Raw genomic sequence first — 14,637 nt, 5'->3', positions numbered from 1 at the left:
GCAAGTAGGATTGCCAAAGTCCAGGAACCCTGACTGCTTTCTGCCCCATTTTATTTAGGATTTAGAGTTTTTGCCATGTGCGTAAAAGCTGAATGCGCACAAGTTAAATGTTGCAGGCTTACAGTATCATACACATGTGATGTAGTACACAATGAAATTACCACGGTAAAGCATATAATAGGATATATCATTCAAAATGACAGACCCCCCCCAAATGACAGTTCACAGTCCCTAAATTGCATGCTTTTACTAAAAAAAAGTAGACTGCATTATGGATCACCCCAGTTTCCAAATGTCTGGCATTCTAAAGGCAGCTCTTGGGGCCATTTTGAATGGCAATTTTAAAGAATTAATTCAGAGATAAAGCATGCTGAAAGGGGCTGATAGAATCAAGCTTTTCCATCCTCTCCCTTCCTCCGCTGCCCTGAAAAGCTTCTCCCTGTGGACAGGCGTCCCTGTTGAATGAGGCGGAATGTGGGGCAGAGGCTGGGATGCCAGGTGTAGGGAGAGATCCCTGAAAAGTAGAGGTAACTTCTCCCTTTCTCCCCACCCTCCTGTGCCACAGGGCAGCCCTTTCAGCAGGGTCCCAGGACCTTCAGTAAGGACTTTGGGGTGGGGTGGGGAAGTTGGGGGCCTGCTGATGGGAGGATGGGGCAGCAAAGAACTTCCACCAGCCCCCTTCACCTTTACCAAAGCTCTTGATCAAACCCACAAAGATGTTGATAACAACAATTAAATTTTAGAAGTACTTTTCATTCTGTATGCCTCATTCTGAAGAAAAATAGAACCCCTACTTATAAGGCAAAACAGGACAAAGGTTACCAGGTCTATCAACACTAACTGTATACCACACAGTAGCTTAATATGCCTATTTTTTTCTGTGGTATCCAAGTTAACTCTGAATTTAGGTGTTTGTTAAGACTATAGTAATTCCTTATTAGATGCATTCTGGACATTTTTAATACGGCCATTTGCTTTTCATGTGAATTCCTGTTTCAAAGCAACTTACTACAATTTGTATTTATGAGTCTATTAGCCTAATTTTGTTACACCAGTTAGAAGGGCAAGATTCATAAGCGCAACATACTGAATATACCACTAACCAACTCGTGGACTGGAACATTTGATTGAACAAGTCTGCAGTAGCTTCAATAGCAGCTGTAGGCTTTTATCGGTTTTCAGTGATGAGATGTAGGGATTAGTGCCAAGTTTCAGCAAGACATCTAGTAGAGGGTTTAGGAGAGCCTTCAGCTCAATCCGTTCTGTGCTGCCATTGACACTACACGAAACAAACATTAAAAAGAGAAACATATTCCACTGTCTGTATTGCTGACTTCTGGGAGATAAACTGCATTCACCTTCCAGCTGAGCAAAAAGCAGGAGAACATACCTCAGCCTACACTGTATGCTATCAAGCAGGCATGGTGTCACATTTGAAGACCCAGTGCTGGCATTGTTTATTTAGTTATTTTTAAAGAGTGGATAAACCAAACTTAATACACAAAATGTTCCAACATTTGTTTATACTCTGGGAAAACACAACAGTGGTTAGTAACAGATGACAGGAGGTTTTTTTTTTGATAGCTGAAGGCAGTTTGAAAGACAGAAAGCTGCTTGTACTGGGGATACATAACCAACTTTTGGCTCCCCCTCCGTCTCTCTCATTCTCTCTTGTATTATTTAGAAAATCTGTAAAGCCTGTTTGGCCAGAGACAACAGCGGAACAGAAGAAACACATGCAATGTGGTCTCCCAAACCACTTTCAATTGTCTTAAAAAACAAATGACCAATCAAGTATTTTTTTTTTCTTATGGTGCCAGCCTCTAGGTAGTAATCAATGAATAGACAGTAAGTCAACACTCCACCAATCCACAGTTGCTCATAGGAATTATAAACTCAAAGCTCCTGAAATACCTCTGAATACACTGGCTGTGTCACAAAAGTTTGTTATTATCTGTACAAATTACTTTGTCCACACACACTGAAAAGAAACAATAAATTTCTATGCAATATGTAGGCAAGGTAATCCACAAAATATTCAAGCAAACATCTCTGTGCTTAAAGCCAATTTGTGAGCTGCCTTACACCAAATCTGACCAACAGCTCATTTACAACAAACTAAAATGTCATTGTTAAGAAAGTGTTTTAAGAACCCAAGGATTTTTTTGGTGCTATTTCATATATATATATACAATCTTTACATTATGCCACTTAGCTCTAACCTTTCCTTGGATGTAATATACTAAAGCTAATAGGACAAAGCCAGCTCAAGTGACTTGTGGTCCACATCCAAAGCAAATGCAAAAAAACAGGGTATCTACCTGTATACATGTTTCATCTCTTCCACATCTGCAGTCAACAGAATCATCGTAGCAACAAGTTTAGCTTCAAACCAGTCAGGCATAAGGCAGTCTTCTGCAGCTGTAAAAAAATAATACTAGTTTTTACAATGTTGGAGAGCGCCCACAGTCTGGGGCCCCGCGTCAGCACCGCTGGCTTCTCCTGTGCCAGCAAAGTCATTCTGGAGGGAAAGGGAGAAGGATCAACGATGGTAAGGGGCTTTGCTAGAGAACACATGCTGAGATAATGCATTCTGTAGCTAAAAGTCTCTGGCAGAAGTGTCACGCACAGAAATAAAATGAAATAAGTAATGAAGCCGATTGTTTTTATGAATGCTGTTGTACGATATGCTTTGAAGTAGACTCTTTAGTTAATAGAACACAGAAGCAACTGAGATAAGAATTGCGCTTGTGAACTTCAGTCATTTTAATAATTTACCAGGACTTTGGAAATCCTATTACCAGCTAAATTAGTGAACAATATGCCTAGTGATTTTAATGAGGGATAAACCCCAAGAAATGAATACAAAATGACTAGGAAGCAAAGAGCTACTTTATATATGCTGAAGGGCTTGTGCACACACAGTGGGATTTTTGACATTTTTGCTTTGAACAGCATGTCACACCAGTGCTTTTCAAACTCCTCTTGGATTCAAAAGTGGTTTGCTAGGAGGCATGTAATTCATCAAATCTGAGTCTTTATAAATATTTGCAAAGAGCTTCTATACAAAAGCAAACTTGGTGGCATTGTCCCAGCAGTAGGGCAGTGAAACCCACAAACAAAGGATTTCAGCATAATTGGGGATACTGGTAAGGTGTGCAGAAATATATTACACTGCAATCTACCTCTGATCTTCGACCCCTCCTCAAAAAGCACCACCTTCAAAACAACATCATGTATGAACCAGCAAGTGTTCCAAACACTTTTATGCAGAGCTAAATAATCCTTAATCCTTAGGAATGGAACTATTTAGCAAATGTGCTCATCGCTTACATAAACAGTATTATTTATAATATTTATAAAACTACTTACAATTGGCTATAGGTGTTTTCAGATAATCCTCCACAAGGGATTGTGCATAAACACTTAATGCAGTTTTGTCTTGAGGCACATTGCAGTTTAAAGGCTTTCGAAAGTGCTTGTCATTTACATGCAACCAATTACAAAGCTAAGAAAAACAAAATGATTTTTCTATTTATTTTTGTTTCATTTGTTAAATTTATATACAAAGATCACAGGGCAGTTTATAGCATAGAAACACAAAAGGCTTAATCGTAATCATAATAATACACATCTAAAATGCCATAATGACTAACCAATTTCACAATAGTTTGCTTTCACTTCTCTCACCATTGTCCACAAAACAGTCCCTCTGCCTAATGACTCCTCTGGTTTCAGAGATACAATGAAGTTTGCAATATCTGAAAGGGACACTTTCTCCTAAGGAAAGAAATGTAAGTAATATTCATTTGAAACCAAGAAAAACAATATTTAGGTTCAGAGTTGTGTTAATCATTTTGCAATGTTACACATCTCTCCCTACTCCAAACTCCTTGAAGCTTAATAGCAAAGTACCACAATGCAAGTGTTCTACACAGAGCAGTTCCAATAGAACAATGTGCAAGGTGCAATATGCAAAGATGTCATTGCAAGTCTAATATAGTACTTAGGATAGTCATGCATTTTAATGCCACAATGGTGTGTTTAAGAATGCCCAAGCCAGTGGCCTTTGTTTTCTGAAAACTTGGCATCTAGAAAAATGAAGCAAAGGAGGAAAACATTTCACCTGAGATTTAAGAATGGTAATCAAATGATTCTAAAATTCTGTATCTTTTAATCCAAAGAAGTAGCAAACCTTATCCACTAAAGCTTTATAAAAGCACTCAGCAATATTTGATGCCTTTCCCAGTGCAACTATATTTCAGAATAGGAAGACTTACTACATCTGTCAAGAGTATAGCTGCTTTAAGAAGATAGCACTGAGCAGCTCCCCGTAGGAGAATCTGATGGGTGATCATGGTGCACTGCAGGACATCTCTGCAAACGGATAAGATACATGCTTTGAAAAGTTAAAACAATGAACTGAGGACTAGTCACACAAACAACACTCAAAATGGTACCTCAGAGCTAGGAGTCCTTCGGTATCTAGTACTCTATATGCTGGAATATTTGCCAGTGCCATGGACAGAAACAAAATTGGAACAGCACACCAGTGCCTATTGCTCATCTTCTGTATAAACTTTAACAAAAAACTACCTTTAAAAAATGGAAGGAAAATAAGATTTTTGTTAAATCATCTAACATAAAACAATGCTTTTTTAAAAAAAAACATTTTTATTAATTTTCCAATAAAAAGCATCCAATTAATATATCCAATCCTAATCCAGTTAAAAATAAAAAACTAAAATAAAAAAGACCAAATTATAATCCAAATTATAATTATTATTTTTTCAGAGCTCCCCACAGTCTGGACCTCTGAAGCATATCTCCACATCTCAGTCCTGCCTCTCCTCATTGTTTCCATATTTTCCACATCTAGATTTTAACGCTTTAAAATTCTAACATAAAACAATGCTAACCCCAAAAGTAAGCCCAGCAGCAGAAAGCCATTTTTCCAAGGGGGAAAATAAATTACATTCCCTAAATCCAAATGATCTCTTCATTAATTCCAGCCTCAACAGCTTGTTTGACTGCGGGTTCAGATGTACGTGACAGCAGAGAAAAACATGGTAGTACAGGCGGTAACCGTTTTGCACACGTCCAATTGCTGCATGACTGCCAACGTGCAGGTCCTTTTGGACCCAGAAGAAGGGCAGAATGGGGACAGAGTGAAACGGGGTAGGACAGGCTCCCCCAACATGCACAGGGGCCAGGAATGCAACCCTCACACAAAATTGTTGCTGTCTGTACGACACATAGCAGGTGCAGGACAGAGCAGCATTATGACCCTGTACACATGCTGACTTACATGGGCAGAAGAACACCACAAAGCTACTATGCACCGTGAATGATTCCTGAGTGTAAACGCTTTTACCATCTCCCTCAGATTCTGACCCCAACCACCATGGAAAGCATAACTAAAGGAAAGTCAATGTAGGGCAGTGCTTAGAGTGTATGACTAGGATCAAGGATCCTAGCTCAGCAATAAAGCTCATTGGGTGACCTTGAGCCAATCAGTCTCTCTCAGCCTAATGTTTCTCATGGGCTTGTTAGGAGTGTAAGATAAGGCTGGGAAGAGACACACGGCACCCTATATTTTGGACAATGAGATAACAATACAATAAATGAGAAAAAAGTAAAGGTCCCTTCAGGACCTCCTATCTCCAGTCAGGTTAGGAAGGAAGGAAGCAATTCAAGAACAGAGGTGGCTCTGTGCCCTTGCACAGTAGTTACCAGCTTCTCCAGTCTTTCCACCCATACTCAAGGGGAATTCATGTAAACAAAGCTATGAGAATGAAGGCTAGGCACTTTTTGCATTAACTGTGCTAGACTCGTGGCATAAGCAGGGTGGAAGTCTAAGTGAGATGGCTTTATATGCTGGGCATACACAGCCACTTCCTCTCTTTCCAACCACCTCCCTACTTTGGCCACTTGGCATGAATGAATTATATGCAATTCCAAATCAAAATATTTTAAATAGGGGGCATTGGGAGCTGTGCTGTCATTCTCCCCCCGGAACCATTGTGTCTTATGCAGGGGTGGGGAGGGATGCCTAATGGACAAGAAATAGTCACTTGCTGGCTTTCTTCTTTGTTGTAAGTTTGGCCATTTCCTGAGCAGATTTTTATGCTTGTTGCCTGTGCTGGGGCTGACTGCATTGATGTGCTTGTTGCAAATCTTGTGAACTTCCTGGGGTCTCTGGAGGCACAGGAGTGTGTTTCCTTGTTCCTCCTCTTTCCTTTGCAGCCGCTGTGCCTATGCTGCTGCATGCACAGCTCAAATTCCTGCTCTTCAGGTAGAAGCTCCTCTGTATTAATGTGATTGTACCAATTATACTTGCTCTTTTGTTAAAGGTTTTGCCTGTAAGATAGTCAAGCCAGGTGCTTGGCCCTAGCTGAGCTAAGGGAAACAAGTTCCTTCCAATAATCAGGTAACTGGTATGGATTTTTAAAAGGGGAGGGGTCGATCCAATGTTGGAGGTGTAAAAGAGAACCCAAATCTAGCCTTAAATGCCATTAAAAAGTGTTGTTCTAAAAAAAATTAAATAAACATACTTTTTTCTTTTTCAGGGAGGCTTGTGAAAAAGGTAGCCAAGAACATTTGCAATTTCATTCCTAAAGGAGGACAGGTTCCGATAATCTGACCTGATAACCTGTTAAATTAAAAACAGAGAAATATGGTGGAAGAAATTCAAAGACAAAACTGTGAACTTTATCAATTAAACAAATACAGTTTACACACTAGTAGAACCTCTATACAGATATTTGTTACACTGAAGTATAAAATAACTTACAGGTTAACTGACAGAAGTTTTCATTTTGTTAAAAAGGAAGGCCACCTTTAATATCAGACCAATATATCGGATCAAAGCTAGCCTCTTTCATAAGCAAAAGTATTCTGAGCTAGTAAACCACTCATTAACAGAGCAATTCTAACCCCTGTCAAAGGAAGGTACATCCATCCCAGAAACCTCACAGTACATCCACAGAAAGCTGTGTAAGTGTATGAGCAGCACCAGCTGCTACTGCCATAGCAAGGGCCAAAATGGAACAAGTTGGAAATGTGTCCCCTGTACCCCCTGCAGATTAGACCCCATAACTACACTAGTCTGAAGCTGGTGTAGTTAATTTCCCCTCCCATTGGTTTCAGTGGGTGGGACAATTTAAGGGTAAGGAATACAGAAATAAGAAGGCAGAAAAATGCTGAAGCCCTGGTCACATCGAGCCTCTGGATGCGGCAGTGGTTCTGCCCCAGATTCCCACTTCCACTCCAGAACTTAGAATTGCTCTACTTAGAAAAGCTTCCATCCCAACAAAAGAACATCCTCCTAACACACCTAGGAAGGTTTTTTTTTTAATAATTATAATCCTCATCATTTAACACTAAAAATCTAGAAATCTGAGAGAAATGTTTTCTGTACTTGCTTCAGTTCTCTCTCATCTTTTGTGGGATAGGACACTTAGAACTGCCTGCAGTACTGTAAATGTAGGTGCACCATATATTTACATAATTCTATGGCAATGAAACCTGGTGGGATTTTTTTCAATCCCTGTCCTCAATGGAGGAAAATCCATAAATACCTGCAAATATTCAGCCCTATGTAAGTGGCATTTAAAAATCTGTTTATTTTTTAGTATCTATAGAAATTCAACAAGTTGTCAATGAATAATTTATTACCTGCTATAGAGAGAGCTTTCCGAAAGAGCATCCATTAAAGGGCCAATAATAAACTAAAAAAAAGAAAGAAAGTGTGCTTGTATTAAAAGCTGTAACACAGACAAAAATGGTATTTGTCCTGCAAAACATGTATGTATGTTTAATCAGACCTGTATTAGTAGAAAAGTCAGTATGAAACTGTAAAATTTATTTCTGCTACAGAAAAACTGTGGATCTGGCTTTACAACACATTCAATATACAAAATGGGTAAAGAAATTATGAATCAGCCTTATAAACATGCTAAAGAAAAAGATACTCCAAAAGATTTATATATATGACAGCAGGGAGTAAGAGAAACGAAAGAATTTCCTGAACTGTATTATGTAATGAGGCTATTCCCCTAAAAATAAAAATAAAAGTGCAGATCTGTTACCATTACAATTAATCACCAAAAATGCTATGCCTAGAAAGATTCTACTTACTACCACTTTTCCTGCATCTCAAAAATGAGATGAACCTTATTAGGGTAATGGGAACAATTGTTGCTATTTGCCCTTATAATCAGAGCAAACCAGGCAGCGTATGCCCTAGACACTGGTGGACAAGCTGGTGAGCTTAAGAAGAGAATTATGTTTTCCTTATGTTCCCTTCAAGAGCAGCAAACTTTCAACATTCCCCCCACCCCCCAGGATAATACAGGCAAAGGAGCAAACTTCAGGAGGTACAATACAGGAAATCTTAGGAGGAGAAAGGGAAGAAAACTTTACCTCTGAAAATCCTGGTGACATAGGGATATGTTTTGTTTGCCAGATGTCAAGAAAGTGAATTACACCTTCCTTTGTCAATGTTTTGTTTTCACTCTCAAACATTCTTTTGTAAATGCACATATGCCACGATGGGTGAAACACCCAACTATCTGTTCCAAAAAATAGAATTTTTACAAGGGTACACAATGACAGTAATCTCAACATATATTTTATCTGTATGCAGGAAGTAAGGAGGGAGGGACACATATTATTCATATGTACCTTTATAGGTTTTCACAATATATTTACATCTAATCACATTTTAAAAAGAGTTTTAAGAAACTGTCATTTCATTGTGTAGCACATCCACCTGAATCTGGCTGGGAAGACCCCTGTTATCTCCATGTCTCTCACCTTTCATGTTGACTTTTGTCCTAATATGCCTTATACAACTGAGGGATAATTCATGCAATTAACTGCCAAATGTTTTCTACATTATGTAAATGTGGCAGGGCCTCTCACACACCTCTCATCCCATGAATATGTGAGTAAGAAAATATTAGCTTGCAACCCTCCCTCCACTGTGGTTTTTTTCCTCCAACATGGTTTTTATGGGAAGGAATTGCAGAAAGATTACTCTCGGGCTACACACATTATGTTGAATGTTCAATGTGGGGTACAATTCTGATGTCCCATTGTTCTGTACTGAATTTCTAAACTGATATTGTATGAACTGGCCTTTAAACTGCATCCATTTAGAAATTATCAATGTTACAGCCTATGACCTGAAAAAGGCATTATTTAGGCTGTTGAGCAATCAAGTGCCAGGAATTTTTGAAACATATAAACCAATCCTTTGATTCCTGTCAAAGTTATTGGCACTTTTCTTTAAAAAAAATAGCCTTACCATTTTGCTCTGATACTGCATGTTCATATAAACTATTTAACTTTGGCAATACTGGCTTTATAACATGTATCTAAAATTGAAAAACAGACATTATTACATTAATTTGATTTACTCTGTAACTGAAAAGTATCATAACTACAGTTAAGAGCTAGATACTGACCTCTGGCATGAAATCATGTAACATAGTGACTTTACGATAATAGAAATTATAACACAGTGTCTCTGTGTAAGCAAGATTCAGCCCCTTGTGAACCACAAATCTATACATTCTGATACTGTGATCTACTTCAGTGGAACTTGGAAGAGTTTAACTTAAGACTGAGATGTCGTTTTCATTTTTTAACTCATTTCCCCATAAACATGCAAAGGGAAATTGATACAGTGGTGCCTCGCAAGACGAAATTAATTCGTTCCGCGAGTCTTTTCGTCTTGTGATGTTTTTCGTCTTGCGAAGCACGGTCCGTCGCAACTGCGCCTCTTCAAGCGGCTTTAAGAAAAAAGCAAACAAACTCGCAAGACGTTTTCGTCTTGCGAAGCAAGCCCATAGGGAAATTTGTCTACCGAAGCAACGCAAAAACCGAAAAACCCTTTCGTCTAGCGAGTTTTTCGTTTGCGAGGCATTCGTCTTGCGGGGCACCACTGTACATTCAAAATGCATGGAAGATTTTTCTTTAAGAAAAAAATAGTCTCTACACTTCCTGACTTCAGCATTCAGCATTTGTTCACTGTATAGAACAGCCCTCTGTTATTTTGCGTATTCATAGCAACAATGAAGAACAGCGACTCTCAGCAGCATTTTGTAAAAATGTTACATATTTACCTGATTTCCTTCCAAAGTCTCCATAATTAAGATGTAATTTTCCCAAAACTGAATAAGTTGATCATTTTTTTCTGCACACCACCAGAACAGACATGGTTCTGCAATACAATACAAGCAAATTAGAGGCATTTCTTCTCTTCCCTCTAATCAAAGGGAACATATGAATGATACTACATCCAGTTTAATGTCACTAGCATGAAAAGGCTATTATACCAAGCCTGTGTCAATAAAGATATCTCTTTCCATGAGAACAGTATGCACTGAAAGCACAGGCTGCAATCGTTCAGTATTAGTGGACAAAACTTTAAATGGACAGCAAAAAGTATTAATGTAGGTCAAGAGCATGACCCTTTCCTTCCCATGCAGAGGGGAATGCAACCTATTTCCATGGAAGCCTCCTCCTATCTTGGCGCACTATCACTGTGTCAGGTATAATATAACAGGGAGTGCAATGCAGATGTGATACTATTGCAACTCACATCTTACCATCCAGCAGCTCCACCACCTGTCATCAAACTGGCCACTCATGTATATCACAAGCACACCACATCCGATGGGTTTTTGTTTTGAAAAAGGCTCCTCTGAGGTGTGGAACAACATTAAGTTACCAGGAAAGACTGTGATAGGATTGTGCCACCAGATTTTTAAGTGTCTTTCTTCTATCATTAATGTTTATTTCTAACCTTGGGTTTTGCTTTCATTAGCATTTCTCTTCCATTCTCAGCGAAAAGGTAAATTCATGCTTAATGAGGTATTGCATGAACAATTAAGCAACGGCCTTCACTTTGGTTACTGTTTCGCCCATCCTCCTTCACAGTCAGAACATTTTTAAAAGGTTGTTATCTCCCTAAGCAGTATTTGCAAGAATAGACAATTGACAAGAAAGGGTGGTTGGGGATAGAACAATAGCTCAGTGATAGCATGTCTGCTTTGCATGCAGAAGATCTGAGTGTCCATTCCCTTGTATTTCCAGGTAGGGCTGGGGGAGACCCTTGGCTGAAAACCTGAGCTGCTGCCAGTCACTGTAGTCCATGGGTAGGCAAACTAAGGTCCGGGGGCCAGATCCGGCGCAATTGCCTTCTAAATCTGGCCCATGGATGGTCCGGGAAATCAGCGTGTTTTTACACAAGAACGTGTGCTTTTATTTAAATGCATCTCTGGGTTAATTGTGGGGCACAGGAATTTGTTCATTATTTTTTTCCAAAATATAGTCTAGCCCCTCACAAGGTCTGAGGGACAGTGGACCAGCCCCCTGCTGAAAAAGTTTACTGACCCCTGCTGTAGACAATACAGTGGTACCTCGGGATGCGAACGGGATCTGTTCCGGAGCCCCATTCGCATCCTGAACAGAATGTAAGATGCAACTGCACGTCTGCGCATGCGTGGGTCATGTTTCACCACTTCCGCGCATGCACGTGACGTCTTTTTGACCGCCTGCACATGCGGCAAAACCCGGAAGTAACGCGCTCCGTTACTTCCAGGTCACCGCAAAGCGCAACCCGAAAATACTTATCCTGAAGCGTATTTATCCCAAGGTATGACTGTACTGAACTAGATGGACTGATGGTACGATTCAGTAAAAGGCAGCTAGCTTTCTGTGTGGCTCTAGAACACTATAATTCCATAGTGAATGTCCTCTCATTTTGTTTGCTCATCTAAATAAATTTATAGACACCTTTAGAGGCACACCACTGTGGTTTTGCTATACACATTTGCTATGATAGACAAACTCCTGTTTTCGCTAAAGCAGAACCAAAGAGACTTGCTCACTTTCTACCAGTCTCTTAAATTTAACACTACTCAGAGCATCTCACCAATGTGCCATTCAAGAGGTTTGGGGGCTGCACCTTTTAAATATGACACAACAATCTGGGGCTACTTAAAACTAAAGCACAAGTGAAGATGACACTTCTTGTGCCTTAGCAGTGGATACAAGGGACATTTTTACAAGATACAGCATTGTGGCAAGACGTGTGTACGTGTGCCCAAGTTCTCTCTTTGACAAACGCTTGAAGGAGACCTGTTCTTTTATTACATCCCAGCTAAAGCACACAAATGTTATGCACTGATTGTAATCATGTACAGATGCAGACAAGATAACTGGCAATGTAATTCATTTCAGAGTGTGAGGATCATGGAGAAAAGGCCTGTCATTCACTTGCAACCTATGGCTTGCTGGTCACGGCTATCCTCTACCATATGAAAAATTCAAAGTCAGTGCTAACCCATATTTAGAAAGCTCTGTGGAGCCAAGCCGTAGGTCGGATATTATACGTGGCGAATAATACACATGTCCAGCCTGCCACGGGTCACACAGCCGACCAAGGCAAGGCTTTCCTCCATAACCTACCACACGCTGAAGTGGCCAAGAGAAAAAAGAAATTGGTGTGTGTGTGTGGCATTTGTGGAAGCAAGTTAAGCAAGGATGCTACATCACCAGGGCTGTACCATTTCCACTGTGCCGGTTGCACCTGCACTCCAGGCGTAGTTTATCAGAGACATCCACTGCTCGCTTCAGCAAATACCGGGCTCTTTTCCTGCACAGGGCATCGCTCTCCGTCAGCCCCTTTTGCACCACTTCCCAGAAACTGCTGCACTGCCTGGCGTCGAGTAGCTGAGCCGCCTCCACCTGCGCGCTCGCGGGAAACAGCGCGTCCGAGAGGGCGCTCAGGACCAGCAGGGTCCGGCTCACCCGCTGCGGGGCACCCTTGGGCGGCGGCGGCGGCAGCACCACCAGCCCTTCCCACACGAGCCCCAATGCGGCGCTATTCCGCCCCAGCGCTGGCAGCAGCCTCCCGGCCGCCAGCAAGGCTTTCTCCTCCTCGTCGTCCTCTCCATCCCCCCTCAGCAGCTTCAGGGCCGCCGCCACGGCTCGCCCGAGCAGCGCCGGCTCCTCCAGCCAAGGGGCCACGGCGGCCAGAACCTCGACGGCCGCTTCCACCTGCAGCCGCCCGCTCCCCGCGCTGCCTTCCAGGGCCTCCAGCGACTCCCGCGCCAGCCGCTCCGCCAAAGGGGCTCCGCCAAGCGAGGCGCAGCAGCGCAGCGCCCCACACGCGGCTCTGGCCAGGCGTAGCCGCTCCTCCGGGGACTCCCCCGGCAAGGAGGCGCCGCCGAGCAGCACCGGCAGGCAGCGGCCCAGCGCCGCCTCCCAGGCCACGCGCCGAGCCGCCGCGTCCCGCTCGCCGTTCCGCCCGCCCGCCGCCGCCGCCACCCGCTCGAGAAGGAAGCGCAGCGTCTCCGCTTGCTCGACAGAGAGCGGCCCGCCTTCGGCGCCACCGCCGCACACGGCCCGCAGCAGCGCGCCCCAGTCCGGGCATTGCGAGAGCAGCGTGTCGGCTAAGACCGCGTCCATGGCGGGGAGCGCGCGCGGCCTAGCAGGCCCGTCCGACGCCTTTCCTCGCTCTTTCTTCTCCCAGCAGCCCTTGCGTTTAAGGTGGCTGCGGGGAAAGCGAGGGCTAGCTCGATGAGAGGCCTGCCCAGCAGTCGATGCTGCGCCTTTCGCACGGGTTGCCTTTTCGGTACCCCTGACAGGCAGAAATTCGGCAGGTGAAACCACACAACTTCCCCCTGCCCGCATTTGTCGTCTCGCCACCCCGTCACCGTGCCGGGTTTCTAATGTCCTTGGAACCGCTTGCGACCAGGACTGGGTCAAAAATTTGAACGTTAAGGCTGCAGAGTGTAAACTAAAGGACAGCTTGCCTGGGAAGGCGGCGTATATGTCATGTGGGTTTCGCAGGCCAGTCTTCAAATCACTTATTTGGTGATTGCACATGCAAAAGAGCTGCACCAAAGTATAGGGTTTGTGCACTGCAGCCAGTGACAGTTAAAAAAAAGTTGTTTTCATTGATTTTCAAAAATAACACACACATAACAAATACTTCCCCTCTGTACCCCACTCTTCCCCAGACTACAGAGTCTTACAGAAAAACGTTTTCCAAAGTTGTGATTGTAAGTCCCTTGGTTGCCTGCCAGTGACAGCTTTGAATTGATCAGTAGGCTGCACCTGCCAGAACCATTCTCTAAATTGATGCTATAATGCTGAAACAAGACCTGTTGCTGGCAAATGACAGCAGCAGCAGGAGGTGGCTTTTGCCTTCTTCGTGTTTGTGTGCTTCCTGGAGGCATAGACTCACAGAGTTGTGGAGTTGGAAGGGATCTCGAGGGTCATCTTGTCCAACCCCCTACAATGCAGGAATCCTGCCTCCAGCCATCCCTATCATATGGACCACCTTGGGAAACAGGATGCTTAAGCAGAACGTTCATGTCAGAATTTGTGCTCCACAAAATTTACCTTGGAGTGACAGCAGAACCCAGTAGTGTTCTAGGCCCTTTTCAAAAACTTGCACTGCATAACTAAAGCAAAATCTTAGCATAAACAGACACATGACTGTTGTCCATTCATGTCCGAAACAAAGAGCATGAGGCTCCTAATCTCAGGGTTGTGAGTTCAAGCTCCACGTTGGGCAATAGAAAGAAAGAAAGATTTCTGCATGGCAGGAGTTGGATT

At 42.5% G+C, this 14,637-nt stretch overlaps 1 protein-coding gene across 1 annotated transcript in view; it reads right to left on the bottom strand.

Moving 5' to 3' along the window:
- TARBP1 (tRNA guanosine 2 -O-methyltransferase TARBP1) overlaps positions 1-14,037 on the bottom strand; it is a 36,740-nt gene extending 22,703 nt beyond the window's left edge. The window contains exons 1-12 of the mRNA XM_082214960.1: positions 12,579-14,037; positions 10,131-10,228; positions 9,311-9,380; positions 8,425-8,573; positions 7,678-7,730; positions 6,555-6,652; positions 4,461-4,596; positions 4,281-4,377; positions 3,691-3,780; positions 3,373-3,508; positions 2,322-2,421; positions 1,104-1,279 (exon numbers count right to left, since the gene is read on the bottom strand). Coding sequence (XP_082071086.1) covers positions 1,104-1,279; positions 2,322-2,421; positions 3,373-3,508; positions 3,691-3,780; positions 4,281-4,377; positions 4,461-4,596; positions 6,555-6,652; positions 7,678-7,730; positions 8,425-8,573; positions 9,311-9,380; positions 10,131-10,228; positions 12,579-13,902 — 2,527 coding nt within the window. The 5' untranslated portion in view covers positions 13,903-14,037. The remainder of the gene's footprint in view (positions 1-1,103; positions 1,280-2,321; positions 2,422-3,372; positions 3,509-3,690; positions 3,781-4,280; positions 4,378-4,460; positions 4,597-6,554; positions 6,653-7,677; positions 7,731-8,424; positions 8,574-9,310; positions 9,381-10,130; positions 10,229-12,578) is intronic.
- Between the last annotated feature and the right edge of the window lie 600 nt (positions 14,038-14,637).

Source organism: Podarcis vaucheri (genome assembly GCF_965113315.1).
Source record: "Podarcis vaucheri genome assembly, chromosome: 3".
Lineage (NCBI taxonomy): Eukaryota > Metazoa > Chordata > Lepidosauria > Squamata > Lacertidae > Podarcis > Podarcis vaucheri.
This window is presented reverse-complemented; position numbering and strand designations above follow the sequence as displayed.